The sequence below is a fragment of the Brachionichthys hirsutus genome, chromosome 16 (genome assembly GCF_040956055.1).
Source record: "Brachionichthys hirsutus isolate HB-005 chromosome 16, CSIRO-AGI_Bhir_v1, whole genome shotgun sequence".
Taxonomy (NCBI): domain Eukaryota; kingdom Metazoa; phylum Chordata; class Actinopteri; order Lophiiformes; family Brachionichthyidae; genus Brachionichthys; species Brachionichthys hirsutus.
In genome coordinates this window covers 2,964,480-2,986,796 of record NC_090912.1, presented here as the reverse complement: position 1 = coordinate 2,986,796, position 22,317 = coordinate 2,964,480, and the positions used below count along the sequence as shown (strand labels likewise).

Sequence of the window (22,317 nt, the reverse complement as noted above, 5' to 3'; positions counted from 1 at the left end):
CTTTGAAAGATAACCTAGTGTGAACCGTTCATTCATTTATGAACATTATTAATGTAGAACTGTTTCAAATTCAAGGTAGTACACAGTCTTTTTTTTTAGTTACACATGCATTATACTGTTGAGATAGCAAACCGAACGCTCATTCTGGAATCATTTCATCAAGTGTAAAGCTCACCTGTGGCTCGTCACAAAAAGCAAGCTAGTTCTTACGTCTCTCCTTGAACACAAACGATCAGCTAACGAACGCTCGAAGCGTTGCCACTTAAAGCCAAAACGCCTGAAACACATACTGTACTCGCAACTGCACATCATAAACTTCAACGACCGATGCAAAGAGCGTAGAAACTTTCAAAGCACACATTAAAAACTTCACCAACTGCAACCTAGTACTCCCCCCCCCCCCACCATACCTATCTCAACAAATCTGTGAGGGCAAACGGCCGCGTTAATACAGTATCTAGCCTTTATTTTGATAGCGAAACGTACTAGCAAAAACAAGAACCCAAACTCGAGGAGAGCGTCTGACTATCGCTACGGTGCTGTTGAACATGAAGCGTGTACACACAGGTAAGGGAGGACCAGGTGTGAACAGAAAACACAAGAAACAAGCAATAAGCAAATACATCACACACAAAAAAAAAAAGACATTTGTTCGGTACAAACAGAAGGATAAATACACAATGAGTCCATTCCATCGGGTTTCTCTTCTTCTTCGGTTTAGTCACATCGGACTAATCAGTCATTAGCCCATCGGGGGGGGCGGGGGGGGGGGCTACAGAATATTCAGTGTTACTTCAAAAGAACCGTCTACTAGAAAATGGTAGTATCTACTGGACATAAAGGAGCTTAAGCATACACTCAAAGCCAGGATCAAAGCAGGACCAAAGAGGGAGGCTTCATTTAAAAATCGCTAGTCATTTTTTTTTTTCCATCTCCTTCCTTCATTTAAAAAAAAAATCATTTTCTACAAGCTTGCTCTCGTTTTTTGTTTTTTTTTTCTTCGAAGCCATCTAAGCCAACTCGATAGAAAACCAAACACAGGTAGGGGGAGGGGGGGGGGTGTCGTAGGGAAAAGGTGCATTCCAGGGGGAAACTAGGAGGGACTTATACGTTACCTGCCAGAAAACTATCAGTCTTATCACATATGGTGGAGTAATAGGGAGGCTGGCTGTCGTTGGCGTCCCCAGATTCAGTGAACTCGAGGTGGCGGGTGGGCTCCATCGGGTCGACCCCCTCCAGGTGGTCTCCGGCAGCCTTCCCCCCCAGCATGTAGTGGTGCTCATCCAGACCGGACTGGTTTTCTCCCGGGAGACCTAAAGGCATCAGGTCTACCGGTCTGCCCAGCAGGTCCTCTGACTGGGCAGCGGCAGCCCCCGAGGGCAGGGTCAGCTCCTTAATGAGGGAGGGGTCCTTGGCCTCCTCCGGCAGCTGCTCCTCGTTCTCCAGGGAGAAGATCCCGGGGCTTTTCCCACAGCTCTCAGCCATGGAATGAGCATTCGAGTTGGACGTGGTGCAGTCGAAGCCATACGATGCCACGGAGTTGGCCGACTGAGGGGTCGTCCCGCCTCCGTCCTCTTCGCCCTCTCCTGCCCCCGCGTCCGCCGCCTCCTCATCCTCCTCGAGGGCAGGCAGGCAGCACGCGGCGGTCGGACTTTCAAACCCGGCGCTCTCGCCGACCATCACCGAAGTATCCGGGTCGTTTATCTGCACCTCGCCCTCCGTGTCGCTGGCCTCGTCTCCAGACGTAGAAGGGGACGACTGGGCGGACGCCGGAGCGGTTGGGGGCCCCGTTCCGAGGATCTCATCGGCAGGGAGCGTCTCAGCCTCCTCCTCTTCCTCGTCACCTTTCTCCAGGTGTATACCAAGGTCCTGATCCATGTCGGGATGGACTGAAGCAGGCACCGGAGTCTGCTGCTTGTCGGAGCGGGACTCCACCCCGGAGCTGCTGTCATATTCGCGGAGGTCCTCTGGGGTGCTCGTCTCACTGCCGCTGTGGGCGGCCACGTCTACCGCCGGTGCGTCGCCTAGGACACGAGCCTCTCCGTGGGCCGACTGGTGCTGCTCGGGCTCGTCCTCTGATTGGGGAACAAAAGAAGGGGCACTGCCGTCCAAGTGGGCCTGGGCGGGAGACGATACGGGAGTCTCCGATTCGACGGCACCGTGGTCAGAGACGGGGCTAGGGGACGACACGGAGACCAGCGAGGCCGGCTGAGCCCAAGGACTAAAGGGGTTCGCCTGGCCCCAGGTGGAGGTAGGCGGGCCAGAGAGATTGAGGTTGTCTAAACGCTCCTCCTCATTAAAGTCATCTTCATCAGCGTGCCCACAGCTCTCGGTCACTCCTTCGCTACGCATCTCTACGTCTTCATCGTCCTCCTCCTCCGGCTCTCGCTCCTGCTGTTCGAACATTCTGCGATGCTCCTCGATTCTTTCCGAACTGAGGTCCATGTCGTCCACCCGCTCGTCCTCTTCGTCCTCGTCTTCCTCTTCCTCGTTGGCCAGGGTCTCGACATTGGGCGAGCCCATGAGATTACAGTCTCCTTCAGAGCCACGGAGGCTGGAGTCAATCAGCGCGTCTGAGCTCTGGGTTCCCTCCAGCAGCGCCGTGTGCTGGGTGCTGCTGAGGTCAGAGACCCCTTGCTGCCGGCTGCTGGTGCAGCTGCTCACATCCTCAGAGTCCATCCCGGATAGAAGGTCGTCGCCGTGCCAACCTGCAGAACCGCCGAAGGTTGAGGGCCTGACCTGGAAGTCCTCGGAGGGCAGAGACATGCTCATGTCAGTGACAATGGATGAAGGCTGATGACCTAGTCTCCTCTGTTCCTCATATTCATATTCACCCTCCTCCTCCTCCTCCTCCTCCTCCTCAAAATCATCATCCTCATTGATCTCCCGATCAGCCTTTTCCACTTCGTCCTCCTTTTCACGAGGGGAAGTCAGGTGGCGGGGGGTGAAATCATCTTTTGGTGATGCACCCAGCAGTTGCGGTTGCGCCATCAAACCGAAGGTGCCTTCAGATAGAGTCGTGGGCGGAGGCATAAACAGGTTCTCCTTTTCTTCTTCCTCCCCCTCATACTCTCCCTCCTCCATTGTATGTGCGTCCCAACTTTGCTTATTGTTCTCTTCCTCTGTCTGAAGGTTCATCATACCGACTGGGCCTTGGGGAGCAAAGCCTGATGGAGCCTGGGTCTGGTTCATGTCCCATGGATCAGACTGGATATGCATGCCCAGCAGGGAGGAGGCGGTCTGAGGCTCTCTGGCAGGAGAAACGGGGCCTGGTGGGGAGCAAGGAGGAGACATGACTGTCGTCCCCAGGGAAGGAACCGAGTTGTCTGCAGACTCCTCAAATTTAAAAAGGTCCATCTGGGCCGAGAGCTGAACATTGGAGGCTGGCTCATGGACTGGTTCAGGTGATGGTTCTCTTATTGGTTCAGGTGTTGGTTCTCTTAGAGTCTGGCGTACAGGTTCTGGTGTTTGTTCTCTTGCAGGTTCTCGCACAGGCTCTGGTGTTGGTTGCCGTATTGGCTCTGGTGTCGGTTCTCGTACGGGTTCTGGTGTTGGTTCTCGTATAGGTTCAGGTGTTGGTTCTCGTACGGGCTCTGGTGTTGGTTGCCGTATTGGCTCTGGTGTTGGTTCTCGCACAGGCTCTGGTGTTGGTTGCCGTATTGGCTCTGGTGTTGGTTCTCGTACGGGTTCTGGTGTTGGTTCTCGTATAGGTTCAGGTGTTGGTTCTCGCACAGGCTCTGGTGCTGGTTGCCGTATAGGTTCAGGTGTTGGTTCTCGTACGGGTTCTGGTGTCAGCTCTCGTATGGGTTTAGGTGTTGGTTCTCTTACGGGTTCTGGTGTCAGCTCTCGTATGGGTTTAGGTGTTGGTTCTCTTACGGGTTCTGGTGTCAGCTCTCGTATGGGTTTAGGTGTTGGTTCTCTTACGGGTTCCGGCATTGGTTCTTGCACAGCTTCTAACACTGGTGCAGAGACTAGTTCTGGAGTGGGTTCGACACCTTTTTCTGCAGCGGGTTCTGGTTTCTCTGACCCAGCAATCACAGCTGCTGCAGTGGCGGCGGCTGCAGCGCCACCTACAGCCGCAGCGCCACCTACAGCTGCAGCAGCGATTCCCTTTGCAGGATCGGCAAGAGTCGCCGCTTTGGGGCCACGTTTCACGGGAGTCGGGGTGCTGCTGCCCACAGCTTTCTTGGGACTGGAGGTTTTAGTTGTCGCCGTTTTGGAGAGGGCGGTCTTGGAAACATCCTTGGACGTTGCCTTGCCGTCTTGTATTTTGGAGCGGATGGGTGTCTTCGTGTCTGCAGCCTTGCTAGCAACAGGCTTTTTGGCAGCGGCATCTGATTTTGAGGCTGACTTGGGGGTCTCAGGTTTAGCTGACCTTGCTGCAGAGGATGGACGAGTCAGAGGGGACTCTGCCGGCTTTTTGGATGCTGGGGCGACTGGTTTGGTAACATCTGGACAGAAGACAAAGCACAGGGAACAATGAAACAATTACATAATCAAATACAATGCAAACTCACATTTCTGCTCATTACAACATATATAAGCATATATGATCACCTTTTTTCACAGGGGTTGTGGTTCTGGATGTTTGTGCTGCAGGAAGTTTGCCACCAGAGGGGGTGGTGGAGGTTGGTTTGGGTGCAGCAGACTTGGTCGTTGTGGAGGAGGTTTTTGGGGTGGCAGGTTTGGCTGTAGCTGCAGTCTTAGTCGTGCTGGTATTGGGCGTCCTAGTTGTGCCTGTGGTCGGATGAGACGATGCTGCTGTGCCAGATGTAGGCCTGAAGAAGAAGAAAAAGGGTAGATAAAAAAATATTGAGACGTAATACGGCAAAAGGCATCCAGTGCACAGAACCACGCCGTCTAAATGCACAGCAGCTCCTTTTTCCTTGTACGATGATTAAACATTCCTATTAGAGTTATTTCGGAGAGCTCAATATGCTAGTGATTTGCATTTTTAATTATGGTGAACATGTATCCCAAACTTATGAGTCCTTAAGGATCCTTAGCAGGACTGCGAAGTCTCACTGGTTAGTCACGTATACTGCCAGAGGAAACGCGACAAAGTACAAGCATGAGCAAGACTGCTTGCATGTATTTCTAAACAACAGCGTCGTGGTATGTCAGCATAAGGACAGGATAGACGGTTCTTAATGGGTGGACAAGCAGCCAAGGCACTGACCTAAATAGCCTTTCAGACGTGGCATCAGCCCAAATCCAAGGAGAACTTGTAAACAGGAAGAAACGCATAACACCTACGTTGAAAGTCTTTACGTAGGACGCCTGTTAGGGTGTGTATTGATTCAATGTTTTTAGACTTGTTTTTAAAACACGTTACACCTGCTATGCTTGCACCAGTGATTTGTTGGAGATGTCGATTGTTATGTACCTCAGGAACACAAACTTAGTGTCTTTCCGCTGGAACCGTCTGCAGAGAGACTTCTGACATCGAACTGGCTTTTGGTCAGAATGATCCATCCATCGATGCATTTTTTGGTGCTTTTCCGCTTTGCGGGACACAGGTGTTGGCGGAGCATGACCCAGCTTGCTATAAGCGAGAGGCTAATAGCATTCCATTGCATTAATGTCTTTTAAATAACGATTCCCCACTTGTCTCTTGTTACATTAGTATTATGCATTTTTACTGTTGTTCAATTACAAACTTTTTCAATCCCTCCAAAACACACTGAATGGAAGTTTTTGGATGAACTGTCTCACATAAGTGAAGTCTGATTGGCCGATTATCACACATTTTGAGCAGATAGTGTCAGGAGGATTTGCATTTGCTTTATTATACCTTCCTCTAAAGCTCTCTTTGAACTGACTCCCCTCAGGGGTAGAGAAGAGGGAGCCGAGTCATGACAGGACCCCAGACAGGCATCCCACCCTCATCTCCTGCTTATTCCCACTCCCCACAAAGGAGCTACGCTTGGGGCAGTGTGCATCAGCCTGACTGCTCTGCCTGGCCCTGAGTCTGGCTTCCGTGTCACATTTGAGCATCTACAATTCCTGACGAGGCTGTAGCGCGCAATCTCCCGAATCCACGCTACACTAACTATTCAGTTTCTAAATAAAGATCTGTGCTAGTACTGTCGGGAAAGAACAGGGATGTAACGTGAGAGCGAAGATGGTTGGGACATTTTTAATCTTTAATACTGAGAGAAGAACAAAAAATAGCTTCACCAAATCCCCCCCAGCGGGAACCAGAGACTGTGGTAAAAGCAGACGGCCATTGTGTGGTGGCGCCGAATTAGTGCACAAACTGGCAAATATAATTGATACAGTTCATTAACATGAAACAAGATTAAAGGTAGGTGGCAATACAATAAGTATGTGTTCACGCCTGAGCCTCAAACAGTCCGTATGGTTTACAACTGGTTTTGTGCTGGATCATATAGAACTAGCAGCGTAAAACGCCGGCAATAATCAGCAGCTGGCAAAAAGCCGCACCAAATCCTGACTGAATTGTAGAGCTGAGCATTGTTCAGTCAGGGCAAAAACGTAGAACCTGAAATGTGCATTTGCTGCAAACTCTTCTAAAAGTGGGATATTAAAATTTTAACTCTAAAACTGTTGAAAATACAAAATGGTGTCTGAATTAGATAAGAAACGATAAAGTAATTACAAGCACAGATACAGAGGCTGACATTAAAGATCAAGTATGCCGTAAGTGTCTGTCAGATAATGGAGAAGCCTGTAAGAGAAACTGTGATCCTTAAATGATGCTATTGTGCAAGTCGTCGGGCAGCCTCTAGGAAAATAGCTGTCTTCATGGTTCACATTTCACCACAAGAGCCAGACTGACAGAAGCGACGCTACAAAGCGGGGTTAAAGCAGAAGCAGCGGCGCGGAGGCAAACGGAGACACAAAGCGAGATATTCAAGGTTGAGCTCCGTCACCTGAGGATGATTAGTGATATTTCACTCGAATTTGTAAACACACATTCCCCAAGTCACGGGGCTGAGAAAGAAGTGCGGCTAAAAAAACATGGTTGCCTCCTGGTGCTTCTTTGTTACGTGCAAGAGTCGGTCTAGGATTTGAATAATGGGATCTGATATGAGAGTCTAATAAGACGAGCAGGCATGGAGGAAATCTTCCCTGCAGCGAAGGCGTCAAACGACGCAGGGAGGAGCGCCTGCTAATGACGAGCAGCGAATTAAAGACGATTTAGGCAAGCGCCACAAACGCAGAGGCAGGATCTTCTTCCTGGTTAGAGTCAGTCAGCTCTGGAAGGATGAGCAGAGCCCCCCCCCCCCCCCACATGTGGCCATGACTGTTCTACCTTTACTAATAGTAATGACATTAGCAGACACTAAAACCTGAATCCTATCCACAGATCCTGGGCTGTCCAGCTCACTAAGGCCGTGTTTCTGTTGGTAATATAATACAGAAACCAGAAAAAGGGCCGCGTCACCAGAGGCGCCTCTATCGGACCGCCGTGTCATGGAATTAGATTTGTCCCCGTTTATTGGAAAGATTTATTGTCTTAGGGTTGTGTACGGTTCCCTGTTTAGTGTTTCCTGTCATTGCTGTCCTCGTACTTGTTTGATGTTTTGTTCTTGCACTTTTCTTGCCTTTCATGTCTGTGGATTCTCTCCTCCACAATTCTTGTTTTCTGTTCCTCTCCTGTCTTCCTCTTTACATTCCCTTTGCCTTTCTACTCCGCGTTTATTCATCCGATTGTCTAAAACTGTTGCTAAATCCAGTTTTCATTGTATTGCATGCTCAGCTCCTTTTCCCCATTCTTCACGGCGCCTTTTGTCTCTTCATCTTTTGAGTTTTTCCTTTTTTATGACTCTTCTGCTCATTTTTAGATGCCGCTATTTTTTCTTAAAACCGATATCAGATTGTTTGCTGGATAATGTCGTGCACCAAACCGGTCCTGCTAGTTTATGGACTTCGAACCAGATGGTCAGTGTTTGCTTGTATTTATTTACATCTAATCACTGCATTTGATTTTATAAAACACTTTATTATACGTACTTTGTAATAAGCTCTTGGGATTTATGTCTACATCATGAAAACGGGTTGACAAGCACAAACAATCAGTATATTTTTATATGGTTAAAAAAATCATCTACTCAATAATGCCAGAATATTTATGCGGGTCTGGTACGGAGAACAAACACACTGCTACATCCATTCTCTCTGAACACTCCCTTCCACGCTTCAGCTATTGTCTCTCAGTCAGACACGTCTCTCTTCTGTCCTCCCGTCCCTCCACCTCATTCCCATTGAATCCATTTGGTAATTGCCTCTGCGGCTGAACCTCAATAAAATCAAGTCAGTGGGCGTGGCTTCAGACTCACAGGCCACACCCCAAATGGATCCAAAGATTTACAGCCTGTGCAACACGTCGCCTGCTTCGCTGTAGAAAGGCGACAGGCGTGAGGACGCTAAACATCCACAACAGTGCTGGACCATTACACCGGCAGTAAATGAGGAGGGATGCAATCAGTCCACTGCAATAAAAATATATAGTCCCCGAGGGCCCGTCAATGAGAGAAAAGCATGACTAATGTGGGAACATGGTGTGGCTGAGTGGGGAGCAGGAAGAGGAGGGCAGACATGGAAACCCCCCCCCCCCCCCCCGGATCAGCCGGCAGTCACGCGAGAAAGAGGACTGAACAACCTTGCTCTGTCCTCCAGTCTCCCGTGTTTCACATCTGCTGCTTCTATCCACCGCTGCCTCCCCTCTCCTTCGCATACACTTATCGTGCACACACCACGTGCACACTGCATGCACGGTCCTCACTCTATGATGATGGGAAGTCAGCAGGGACACACGTCTCATTCAGCCACGTAGCGTCAATACCTCACGACCACCATCTTTGTTTCACTTCTCCCTACTGCATCCCCTGACAGCAGGAAGTGGGTCTGCGGCATGCGTGCACGGACCACGTGTTTGGTGAGTCCCGCCCCCCTCTTCCTTTTACCTCAATATCATACTGACTAATATACAGTGAACACGTGCGCTGAATCCTAATTACATGCCGCTCCCTCTATCCAGGCGTCCGTGAACAGGACACATGCACTAATGCTGATGCACCTACACAGCACATACTGTGCTAGACATGGCTAGACATCAATCCTATTTGATTTAACCATTCAAAGGCTTCCTCACATACATAAAAACATCTTTCATGATCTTTTAGACCAGTAAGTTTGTAAAAAAAAACATACATAATGAAAATTAGCCTTAAATTAAAGTCTCTGGAAGCAACGGCTGGAAAAAACTCATTTAATTTGGCAAAAACCTGAACTGGGCGCACAAAACACTGGTGAGTGGCTTTAAATTAGATTCATGCCACTTAGCCAGCCTGCGTTTGCCGTGCGCTTCATCTGTTTGATGCACTGGAAGCTGCAGCAGATGGAACTAAATCAATTGGTGAAGTGAACTGTGGGACCCGCTGCCGGCCCACGTGCACGCGTTTGTGACGGCGACAGAGGAAGGAGGGCGTGTCTGATGTGGCCATTAATGAATCCTTCAAGCGCTCGGCCACTCTGCTAATAGCAGGTCTGGAATGAGGATTGAGGAAGGCAGCGAAAGGGCAATATCTAATTAAAGCAGAAATTTATTGCGCTGTCAAAGAGCATCACTTATACAAATGCCAAACACGCACACGCACGTGCACAGACACACTTATTAGCATGATACTGTCATGGACGACTAGCATCAGCGCTTGTTCTACCCGTCTCATGAGAATCCACGTGTAGGACTACTGCAGCTGCAGCCTTCCCTGTGCTGCACATCGACTGCTGTTGTGTTCCAAATCGTTGGTCACGCCACAAATAATTTAGTGCATGCGATGTGACATCTTTTGTGCGATGTAACAGACAGTGCACCTGCTCAGTCAGCTACATTATCTGTACCTGTAACCAACATTTTCCCTCTCTGTGTCAGTTCTGTTTGACATTCGCAATTCAATTTTTATAACAGTCAAGCTGCATTTGGAGGAGGATTACGAAACCACTGTGTGTTGACGAGGTCCACGGAAACAAACGGACCTACTCTGAACAGGAAGTCAGACCAAGAAGAGCTCATCTCCTGTAGGAATATATATAGAAGTGTCTTAAAAGAGATTTGAGAAGTTATGCTTATCGTCCTTCAGGCAAAGAGTAGGTGAGGAGACGGACGCCACTCCTTCTATCAGTTTTACTCATCTGTTGGCAAGAAGGAGAGTAAAACTATCTCAAGCATCTCCCTGGGGTGGCCTGTGGCTGACATTCCTCTGTATGTTCCAACAGGTTTGTCACAGTCATTCTGGTTTGTCTGATGTCTGACTGCACGACACAGAACAACCAGTATAATTACATACAGATCATACCATACACCATGGTGGCATGACAGCGAGGAAGAAAACTACAAACACAGAGCGGCTCCGTCTGGATGGCGACGACGAGGCCTGTGTTACACAAAGGCCCTCCTTCGGCCTCCTGCTGCTCTGCCTCTAAATCACCTCAGGATCAAACGCCGTGCCAACAGCGTGACTCAGGTGATGAACACGTTGACCCGATGGCACGCAAATAACACACGCTGGTGTGCACGACTAACACAAGCTCTGCTTCTACAGAAACACAATCCAAAGAGGATTTTCTTGTTCTCAATGCGCTCTTCCGACAGCCCCTCCCCTCCCTTGTCTAAACTGCACTCCTTCCCAAAACTTGCTTCATTAATAATGCTGCTGTAGAACGCTCACTGTGGTGAAACCCTGCAAGGCATTCCTTCAAGGCCTGCTCTGACATTGGCTAGTGGCCGGCCCACTTGGCCTACTTTCCCAGCCTCTATGTAGGCTGAGAAATGTCCCTATGTCCCTAATTCCTACAGGGTTCTAGTTCTTCTTGGAACGTACAGTCAAGTGACACCTGTTGAATTAACTGTTTCCAACTTGGCAAACAGGAACTCTTTCCCCACAGAGCGTATCAAGAAACTAGTTTTTTCACATTTGTTGCCCTCCCACAGGAAATATTCTGATTTTCACCATTAGAAAGGCTTCCAATAAGGGGAACCCACTCGGAACATTTTTGCTGAAGGATGTCTGGGAAGAGGACCAATTTTAGACAGCTGTCTGTGCTTCACACAAATGCAAAGTAAATCTCTCTTGGGCACTTTGCTGCTCACGCATGGACGTACACACGTATACTCCTACAGGGGAGAGGCTTCAATTTTACACAAATGTCACACCGACCTGGTTGTCTTGGAAACAAGGGGCTTGGGGGAAGCAGCAGAGCTCGTCTTGGTGGCAGTTGCAGAGGTAGGCTTAGGAGCTGGAGGACAGGAGAGAGTTAAGTAATATGTGAAGAACAAGAGCAGCGTTTTATAGTATAGTACAATAGTAACACATATAAATAGTATCCATGTACAGATATAGGTCACAGAGATGTAGCTCTCACATAATCAGCTGCACGCGTTCTGCCATGTCTAATGTGTGTGTGCTGAATCAGCCCTGGGAGCATCTGTCTGTGTAATCACATTACAATGAACACTCTCTATTAGAGCCGGAGCTGTGAAATCCTTAAATCGTACTGGATGTAGATCCATTGATGTTTTTTCACTGGTCTAAACTTGCCGTTTGTCGACGACATTTCCACCAACCTGAGGGCTTTTTAGCAGCGGCTGCTGCGGTGCTGGTTTTGACACCATTTGCCGATGAAGACGGCGTCTTTTTGGCTGCTGTTGTTGATCCGCTCATCGGCTTTGTACTCGTGGTAGCAGAGGCGGCCCCTGCGGCTTTCTTCTCACCCACTTTGCCCTTTGAAGCAGGGACGGCGGCGAGGCCCGTCGGCTTTTTAGGTGCAGCTGCGGTCAGAGTGGTCTTTTTGACTGCAGCAGGAGGGGTCTTCTTCGCCACCCCATTGGTCTGTGGCTTCGACATGCCGTTTGAGAGGCGGCTCTGGGATGTGTTGGGCCGGGAGGTCTTAGTTGGGCTGGTGGCCCCAGGTTTTGTCTTGGCTGTGGCCTTGTTGGTCGTCTTGGCTTTGGAATCTGATGATGTCTTGTTGCTGGTTTTAGCAGGGGGGGGTTCCTTAGGCTGTTCTGACTGGGGTTCCACCTGGGTTGCCTCTCCTGCAGGTTGCTGTGACATCTCCTCCTCCAATGGGCTGGCTGCCTGTTGGGACACCTGTCCCACAGCAGGAGCTGCTTCATTTACAGGATTGGATTCCAATGTTTCCATTGGCTCCAGTGATACCGTGACAACCCCATCTGGCTTCATCTCCCCTTGAGTGGTAGTGGTCCCTCTCTGCAAGGGCGGATGGACTTCAATCTCACGGGTTGGACACACGTTTACAGGGTTTATGGATAGAGCAGAATGTTGTCTAGAAAGAAAAACAGGATAACATACATTAGAATAAAGTTACTCAACAGCAAGGATAGGCTCCAGCACAACCCAGAATGAATATGAGAAAATATCTGCCACAAAACAATAAGTCCGTGGATTAAAAATGGTACAAGTATTCCAAATCTGTAAAAAAACAACAACAACACGACTAATAAACATCAAATACTAACAAGTGCATTTTAACGTTTAAATACTGGATCAGATGACTTCCTGTCTCCTCGTGACTTCACCTAAATGTAGCATGATGCCAACAAGTGGCGCTCAGTAGACACTGACTGAAGTCCACCTTTTTTCCAAAGGTTATAAATAATTACAGACCTCGAGGTGTTGCATTGTTTACCATCTAAACTTACTGTCTCACCTTTCAGCAAATATTTTATGATGAGCTGAATGTGTGTGCCGTTTCAAACAGGGGGACATGTTTACTACACAGACAACACATTTTACAGTGTTTTTATTTTTAAAGAAATAACTGGGTGGTAAATGGTAAAGAAAAGTAGGGTAGATATGTAGTTTAAGTGGGTCAATAAGTGTATAATAAACCCCAAGACAGGCAGGAAGTCTGACTCATGTGTCATATAAAGATCAGACAGAGGCATGAGCAACGGAGGGAAAACAAGTAGGATGTGAAGCACATGAAACCTGGTGGGACAGCCATCTGTAAAAGCCGTCATAAACCGTCTGCGTCAATATTAGACAACTGTCCCTGATTTAGAGTCTCCATCTTCTCTTCCAAAGTATTTATGTAAGAGTGATTCATTCTAATAGCTGCCATTTTCTAATGTTGGTGCTAAACTGAATCAGTGGGGGGGGGGCAGGTGTGGTCTGCTCTGTGTGCTCTCTCCACTCCAGCCATCAGGGCAGACGGGGCGAGACGCTGGATTCAAATGAAACACATGCAAAAAAAAAAAAACAAATAGGAAAGCATCGCGACTGTTGCACCTAGCATGAAGTCATCTGCCTCGGATTTGGATGGCATTTGCCAAACCGAAAATCCGTATGAAATCCATCTGCATTTACAAGTGTGAGGGAAGCTGAAGGAGGGAAGCGGGGAGCAGCAGGAAACTTGTCCTGTTTACAAACAGAGTCAGGAGCCAGCTGTGCAGGAGGCGAAGTGTTGAGACAAACGCCGAGGCGAGCCCACAGGAAGAGGCTCGGCCCGAGGAGCATGGGAATAGAAAGGGACTGCGGGACGGAGGGAGGAAACAGCCAGGGACCTCAAATGACCTCACTATTGGCTCATGTTTGCTGGTCACACTCTGAAATCCAGACATTGCTGTTCATCCAGATTTCCACTGACCTAAGCTTCATACAGACTATTTCTAGAACGGGACAGACATCATCTTTATGCCGCTAACATTTTGGACACAACTCTATCCCTCTTCCGTCATCCCATAAACCTCATCTCTCACATGTCAAAGGGCCCTCTGTCATTTTCCACTGACACGCCCTTTCTTCTTACCATTTTGCCCTCCTTGATTTCTTTCCTCCCCCCCACCGCTATCGCCCTCTTCACATCCCTCTGTTCTCTGTTTGCCTTTGCACAGATGGCCAGAGCAGCTGAGCATGACCAGAGGGTAAGAGGGAACAGAACAAAAAAAAAAACTACATAAAAAAAAAAAAAAAACACACACACCCATGTATCAGATGTATCTCAGATACATGCAGATGCAGACACACACAGACGTGAGCAACACGCTGCCACCAATAAACAGCCAAAGAGGCTGGAGGGGAGGATCGCGGGTTGATGCGAGATGTTTATGCCGCTCCCTTCAGTCGGAAGATGTTTTTAAACATTCGGCAAGGAGACATTTAAGCGAATGGGTGAACACGAGGGTGGCAACGTGAGATTATCATGGTCTGACATGGGACACATTTCACAATTATTACTATTATTATTTACAACGACACAAAGTAATGACAGCATAATTTTGGCAGTTGAACAAACACTTTGATAAATGCAAACGCTTCCCTTTTTTAAAAAGGAATGACATTAATAAGGAAGCTGCACATCTCCTTTTTTCCATCCCTCTTAAAGGCATCATGTCCTTTGCAGTGAAACACACATTTGCTTGTTCAGATGTGGGATCTCATTTAATTGTCTTTGCAAATGATTGTGTGACGGCTGGTTGAGCTGGATCAGGATGTGGCTTTTCTCAGAGCTCGCTTGACACGAAAGAATTAGCACAAGCGGTGCGACGATGCAAAACAAAACTACCTTGCGACTGTAACTTTGAAGTGAAGAAACAAAACATAACTAAAAAGCCCCACGCTGCTCGGTCCCTTAGTTACTGTTGCTATGTCTGTGAAGCTTTCCATTCTCTCATAGCACATAGAGCAGGATTACCGTGTAAATTATTTAGCACTTTTTGACACGATGGGTTCCTGATTTCAGACAAAGGTCGAGACAAGTAACACCGTGTTAAGAAGTGTGATTGGGTGAGTGCTTTTTTTATTCGCTCTAAGGTGCATTCGTATTCTCCTCAGACGGTCACGTTTGCTTTACGTGACTATCCATGACTATTTGTGATGAATAAAATTTGACTTTAAAAAGTTTTTAAAACATAAACCAATAGTTTACTTTTGTTTGCAATGTTCCTGCATGCAAGTTTCACCTTATCCCAGGTTAGGTAAGATTTTATCCAACCAACTTTCCCCCCTCCCCTCCCTCATCTGTCTTTCAGACGTTGCTTCTCCTCCCGCAGTAGATTAAATCATCTGGCTGTTCATTCTATTACTCCCCTCCAAAGAGGGAGAGAGAGAGAGAGAGAGAGAGAGAAAGTGATAAATCCTGATTCCGTGCCAAAGCCAGAGGACCATTTCTCTGCCTCCTGCTAGTCTGCAGGCGGCTGTGAGTTTTATGCTTCTCTCTCGGATCGGTTCGGTTCTTGGCCGACTGTACGCTGTTTGGATCATCAGTCAGTGGTATCCATAAACACGTTTGAAACACACTTCTTATCTCCTCGTCACAGAAACTTAACGTGGAAGATTTAAGACACATCCAGACTATTTCATTAACCAATCTTAGAGAAATTAAGGTTAAGAACTCATGAATGATTTCCAGTAAAGTCAATCCCCCTCTGGCACTCACTCCAGAGACTTAGTCTAGACGTGTCCTGAGTGTGTCTCTCTTTTAATATCGTTGGTGCTTTATAAATCAGCTCCAGCTATTTTCCCCCACGTGAATGGATGCATACTGACATAAATCTCGCTACAGGTTTTCATCAAACTCTTCATCAAAGCCACATTTTGCTGAGGACTCCTCTTTTCATTTGCCTGGTTTTACAGTCTCACCCAGTGGCACCGACGGGCTTGTGCGGCATAAATCTCCATTATCACCTAAGCAGCTCCACTAAAGCAACTGGAGATTAAAATTTGTGCTGGTTCATTTGGCACCTCAACCACAGCAACTGATAGTGGATTTTCCTTACCCGAGAGGGATACAAAGGGATTACAATGCCATGTGTTACACTACCGGTACATAAAACTACATTAAGTTTACGTTTCTTAAACCCTCTCTCGTAACATTTATGATGGAACAGGGACGGACCAATTCAGTGGGAGCTTTTCACCTGTAGAACGACCATATCTAACTGAACCTGCAGGGAGGGATTTGCTTTTTGTAGATAGATAATAAAACCAAGGCTATAAAACCCAAGCAGGCATTTTCAGCCCAGAGGGGACAGAATGTAGTCAATGACCGGATGCATTATGGCTTCTGAGTTACACAATTCCAGCAGCAGATTTAAGACAGATGGTTGTTTCAGCTCATTGGGTCCATGTTAAAACATTTATGAACAGCACACACAGTGTGTGAAACATTTAGAGCTCAAAAATGACCCAATCCAAAAAGAATAGCTGGTCAAGGTAACCCTAATCTAGCAGTTTGTCAGCTTTATGAACAGTGGACTTTGTAAAAAATGTGTTTTCTTGGCCTTCATAAAGAGTCCAAGTACTGTGGTAGCAGTTTCCATTCCACATCCCACTCAAAATTCTCTGCAAGCCGCAATGATGAGGTCCACAGCCACTGATTCAAGGCAAACCCACACAAAGAGCAAAAGACACTGGGTGAAACACGGGATCAGGAGAAACAAGTGAAGTACTCACACTGGCTTTAGGGCTAACTGCGCAGACTGTTGTTATTATTATTATACTTAACTGACCTCGAGCACTAATCTAATAATGGACCAGGTGAGATCATCCTCAAGGCCATCATCCCTTCCTAATTCCCACACTGGGACATACACAAATTGTGTGTATGCTCACGGTTGTGTGGACTCCCGACACACAGCAGTGTTTGGGTCAATACTGCAATAACTGGAAGGCATCCAACTCCGCTGAGGGATCTAAGCTTTTCTGACTGTCTAGACACAAACATGCCTTTCTTGAATAATCAGGTCATCAGAATACTTAAACAGAAAACTGGTACTTCAACTGAAGTACCCTTTTTTTAAACGAGTGTAATCTGCTATAAAACATGCGTACATGTACTGCATACTGTTTACAATTCAGCAGGATGATAAACTTAAAAAACTGCCCACATGCGAATAGTTTCTGAATATTTAAAAGAACAATTGTAGCCGTGACCCATTATGCAGTTTAAAATTAACAAGATGAAAGATGGGTTCTGGAGCTAAATGTTAAGTTAATGTCAGCGCTGCTGTACTCACAAGCCCTGCTGGGTAGAAACCAGAGAATCTTCCGCACTGGGGTTTGAATCAGTGCGTCCCTGCTCTCTGCTTCACTGCATCTGCACGAACCCGCTGCAGCAGAAACGCAGCTATTCTTTCACAGTACGCAACTGTGTACACACAAACAGGCACGTGCATTCTGAAAGCCTTGGTCTATCCCCGGGGCCTACTCGGAATAGTAGTCAAAGAGAGGGATTGTGGGGGAAGGAGGCAGCGGTGTGTGTGTGTGTGCGTGGGGGTTGGGTGGTAGAAAAAATGCTAAAAGATCGGGAGCTTTTTTGTGACTCGCTAACACTGACGTGAACTCCTGCAGGCTTGCCAGAAAAACAAAAGACATAACTATTGCCTCAGAGAGGGAGAAGATATTAGCGGTTCTGGTCTAGTTCTGAAGGCAGTTTTAACAAGCGCTGGGCGACCTCTGACCGCTGTAACTGACAAGCTTTTATCTCTGTGAGGAGCAAACACAAAATCCTGAGCTGCTGGTTCAGTGTTGTGACACAGCCAATGAAACGGCCTCTTGCCGCTGACTCAGCCGGAGTTTGGTTAACAAAGTGCATCTCCGAATGTGAAATCCCAAAAGTCAGGCCTGCTTTGGCTCTGATCAGCAGGTCAATCAAACCACAGAACTGCTGTGCTGCTGCCACGATTCCTTTCATTTTATAACAGCAATAACTGTTCTAATAAATGTTTTACTTTTCAAATCCAACAAAATCAGACATTCCTTGCGCTACACGCGCCGCGCCTCTTCTATTCTTTCCTCCTTGCGATATGAACTGGCACGCCGGCGCCACATTCGTCTCTTCGAGCGGCTCCGCTCTGCAACTTCAAGTCGCACCGCCTCAATAATGCAGTGCTCTCCTTGCTTGAGGCGTTGCTGCACAAGTGAGCAGATGCAACTCTAATTTGTTGAAGCTTTGCTTGCGATGGTGAGAAACATTAATTACCATAAAAGGCAGGAATGAGAGTTTGTTTCCTGTGTGTGTGTGTGTGTGTGTGTGTGTGTGTGTGTACATCACTCCTCCTCGCCTTGGTAAAGTGGGAAATGTCAGATTCAAGATGCCAAACGCTGGCACGCAGCCTGACATTGTCTATTCAACCTACTCTAAATTACGCTCCACCCTATTTAAAGCCGCATAGACTCGTGGTTAAACCGAATACACACAAACTACAGAGAACGCATTCCTACCGTGTAAATTAGAAAATGAATCGTGACACTGTCCGAGCAATAAGCTGATCCCGACGCAAAAGCACAATGAAGCTAACCAAAAACTAAAACCAGTAATAGCAAGGAGAGGGACCGTTTAGGGTTAGATGCCCAGCAGATCAATCATCAGTTTTTTGCTGTAACTGAATCAAAAGTAGAAATGTGCAGCAAAGACGCCCCCCCCCCCCCACCAAATGCTTTTATTAACTCTCTGCCGCATCTTGGCAGAACATCGGCGACAGTCCTCACTTTAGCTGCTTGAATCGAGTCAACGAGGACGTTTCAATAAAACAGTTAACCATCAAATAAAGCGAACCCATCTTTAAATGAAGCTTCCTCGTTAGCATCTTTCAGCAGACCAGATCACAGCAAACCAATTTCAAAGCTACCAATGGCTGAAGCCTCTAAGAGACATCTGTCAGACGAGAGGCTGGCTGTTACCCCTATGAGGATCCGTGCAAAGGTCTGGGCTAAAGAAATGCTGGGTGTCCTGTGGGAGGTGCAGGAGGGGCGCTGTAGCTGCAGGATAGCCTGTTAAATCCAGCTGGAGGTCACCGACGCTGCTGCTTTCATTAACTCAATGCTCATTCTGTAAAACCCCGTCCTGAGGTCAGGAAAACCCCTCTGAGCCACACACAAATGAATTCCCAAAAGAAAGCGCTCCATGGCATCCCCCGAAGGCAGGGCTGGGAAGAGAGGGAGGAAGCATTGCACAGAACAAGAGACAGAATGGAGGCTTTCCTCTTCACATCACGCTGAGAGCAAATATAAAAACCCGGCAAATACGCAGCCTGGGTAAAATAGTTTACTGCTCTTCAGTGGACAGAAAATGTAAACACTTTGATTATTGATTATTGTTGATACACTAATCCTGATTCAAATCATCTTTTTAATGTGTGATTATATCATGTTGTGGTTTCTTTCTCACTTAAAAAAAATTTAAATTACAAATACACAGGAAATAAATAGATGGAAACATATTTTGTGAAAAGAACCACATGGTAAAAAAAATAAAAATGATGCTCCTGATGCTATTATTTACCCCGATGTACATTGACACAACAAATCACAACACAGACAACAATCCTCCCCAATGATGACTCTAAATTGGCCTCCTTAATGGTGTGTAGTGTCATTCCTACCAGACGATTCCTTGTTGGTCAATGAGCTGCCAGCAGGCTCACTGAAACGAACTCCGCCAGAACAAAGGCCCTGCTCAGATGAAGGAACAAGTGACTTTTGTTTCCTTGTTTACTTGGCTGCTGGTATCTGTGAAAAAGACGACCAGATTGTGTGACAGACACCTGCATCACAGACTCGTGTGATCAGAAAGGCTGCCAGAAATCCCATGAACTATTTAGAGCTTTATGCTATCATTTTACAATGTCCTCGGGTAGTAGCTCAACAAAAACAGAGACAAGTTACAGGTTAGTTAAACAAACCTTTTCTGATTTGCTTTCTCAGTAGAAAAAGACAATAGGTTTCGGGAAAAGGCAAGTCTACCACAAATGGTAGACAATGCCAATGCCTGTCACAGTGTAGGACTGTGGCGCCCCCCCCTACAAACACCAAACAAGCTGATGTACCAATATATACAAATGCTCAAAACCGATCCTTTCCGTAGTGCGCCCAGGCTCGGAGAAACTCGCCCCCCTGGGGACAGGCAGATTAACAGATGACAGAGCTTGTTAACCCTGGACAAAGAGATATGCTAATCTTGTACAGTCAGCCTCAACAGTCCTCGCACAGTACCCAGACATAGCTATAGGGACGGAGAGGGCGACAGAAAGAAGGCCGAGAAAGACGAGAAAGAAGGCGGGAGGGATGAGGCGTCATCATGTCCCAGAAACTAGACAATAGTGTGGGGAGGCAGGGTTGGACCCAAACAATAAGGTCAGAGGCAGAGCTCGACAACAAACGTGGGCCCTACTACAAGCTGGCTGACCTCCACCACCAGCAGGGCAGCGCACAGCTCAGCTGGGTGGATATTGATCACTCAGGAGTGGGAGCCGGGCTAGCAGCTCCACAGACGGGAGGAAGAGACAGACGGAGGAAATGCATTAGTTAGCTAACAGCATCAGAGGAACCTGCCTATCTCCCCAAGGAGATAGGAGAGATAGCAGCGGCAATGTCTTTGGCAAGGACAATGAGGGGGGGCGGGGGGGGGGGGGGGGGGGGGGGGCGAGCTAGAAGCATCAGGCCAAGAAGAGAAACATGGGACCTGAGTGTCAACAGAGGAACTAAGGCTAATTTGTAACTTGAAGAGCCGCTAGATTTTCTCCATAATGGGCCGTCTGCCCACAAACAAGCTTCTCTCTGGGGGTAAATGAGATCAGGCCAGTCCAGGACCAGCTGGTGGCTCGAATCAGTGATCCCAGATAGAGAAACGGAGGATGAGGGCAGACGCGGGGCATCTGGACGAGACGGCAGGAACACACCCAGGAGGCCTCCGCGTTCGAGGCATACATTAAGTGCTGGAGGAAGAACGGTGTCCATAAGAGGATTACGTCCTCCTGTTTGAAGTGGAACAAGGCATGCTCCAGCTGGAATCCGATCCCTACCAGGATGGCGCAAAGGTCGGACGGCTGACCGGACCAGCACCCACTAAATACAGCTTTCAAAGAACAACCCACACCACTGGCCTCAGCACATGCACCTCTCAACCCCCAGAAACTTTCCCCACCAGAGTTGATGCCAGCTGCTAATATATTCAAATTGTGAACGAGAAATTGATATGACACAGAAATAAACTGCCCCCAAACACACACACACACACACACACACACAGCTGCTAATGGCAAAAGGAGTTGATCATTCTGTCAGCACTAGCGTGTGGCACAAACGCCCATCATTCCATACGTGGCGATGGAGAGGGCAGCCAAAGTTGTCTCTGACATAACGTCGGCCACGTCGGCCAGCAGAGAGCAGCGACATTAACGTGAAAAGGCACAAATATCCGTGAGCCACGGGGCACGAGAGAAAAGCCTCGAGTGTTTCAGGTCCCACTTCTGACGCGTTACAACAAACAACCAGGTACAGCCAACACACCGAGCAAAGAATAATCTGGCCTTGAAGCCTAGCAACAGGGCTGCAGGAACCACGTCGGTTATCCAGAGGAATTCACGGCACCCAAACGCGGCAAATTACTGCAGCTGCTGGCAAATACTGCCTCCAAACCGCGCCGCCAGTTGCCGACTGCCCCGCTCTGACAACTGCGACATCCAAAGCGTCCATCACGGGTGGAAACACGGGCGACAGCGAAGTTTATCTCTGCTTTATCTTCACTGCTGCCCGTGCCAGTGGCGGTTTCCTCAGGCATCTATCATCCAGAAAACAGAGCAGGAGATTCAACCAGACATAAGGTTCCTGGTGGCGGTTTGATAATCTTGTGTTGCCGTTGCTATGGATTTAAACCGTTCTAGAGATGATGGTGGTAATTTTTAAGGACTCTGAGAAGCGGAAGCTGTCACACTGAAAAAAAGCCTAATGACCACAGAGGCACAAGATTGCCCTTGTCACAATTTAGAAGTTCAGAGCTGGGGGGGGGGGATTTCATTCTGACTCACAGACCCTCCCAACGCCAGCCCTTAGGCGACGGGAACGCTAACACATTGGTCCATTAACGGGACAATCATTTTCCCTCTCAGGGCTGAGAGGCCAGCTGGAGGCCCAGTGGTGCCATTAGAATTTATCTTGCCCTAAAATTAAAACGTATAAAAGGTGTCTTGTGTGAAAATGTTTCTTAAAACCTTTAAGAATGTTTCTCACAGAATTTTCTCAATGATTAAAATTCAGAATTTGCTTGTAAACTGCTAAATATTTCCAAGAATTCACATTGATATATTCAAAATTGCAGTGAATTGGAAAAAGCGAATGTGAATGAAAATGTATTATAAAAGCAGTGGCTGACTCAGATTATAAAAAAATGATTGACAACTAATGATTTCAGTTTTAATTGCAAGAATAAAGTGATTAATGACATGGTGGTGTTGTGATTGGCACGGTTTCCTCACTTCAAGAATATTTTACTCCGGCTTTACATTTTGAGATCCATTACTGACCGTAGACAAAGTGATGCATCATC

General features: G+C 47.5%; 1 protein-coding gene across 1 annotated transcript; it reads right to left on the bottom strand.

Annotated features, from left to right (window-relative positions):
* Positions 1-1,104: 1,104 nt before the first annotated feature.
* On the bottom strand, positions 1,105-12,212 carry prr36b (proline rich 36b). Its single transcript, XM_068749763.1, has 6 exons — positions 11,594-12,212; positions 11,187-11,265; positions 4,558-4,778; positions 4,093-4,451; positions 3,457-3,785; positions 1,105-3,250 (listed from the first exon to the last, which is right to left on the bottom strand). The coding sequence occupies exons 1-6, from the start codon at positions 12,210-12,212 to the stop codon at positions 1,105-1,107; spliced, it is 3,753 nt and encodes a 1,250-aa protein (XP_068605864.1).
* Positions 12,213-22,317: the final 10,105 nt, after the last annotated feature.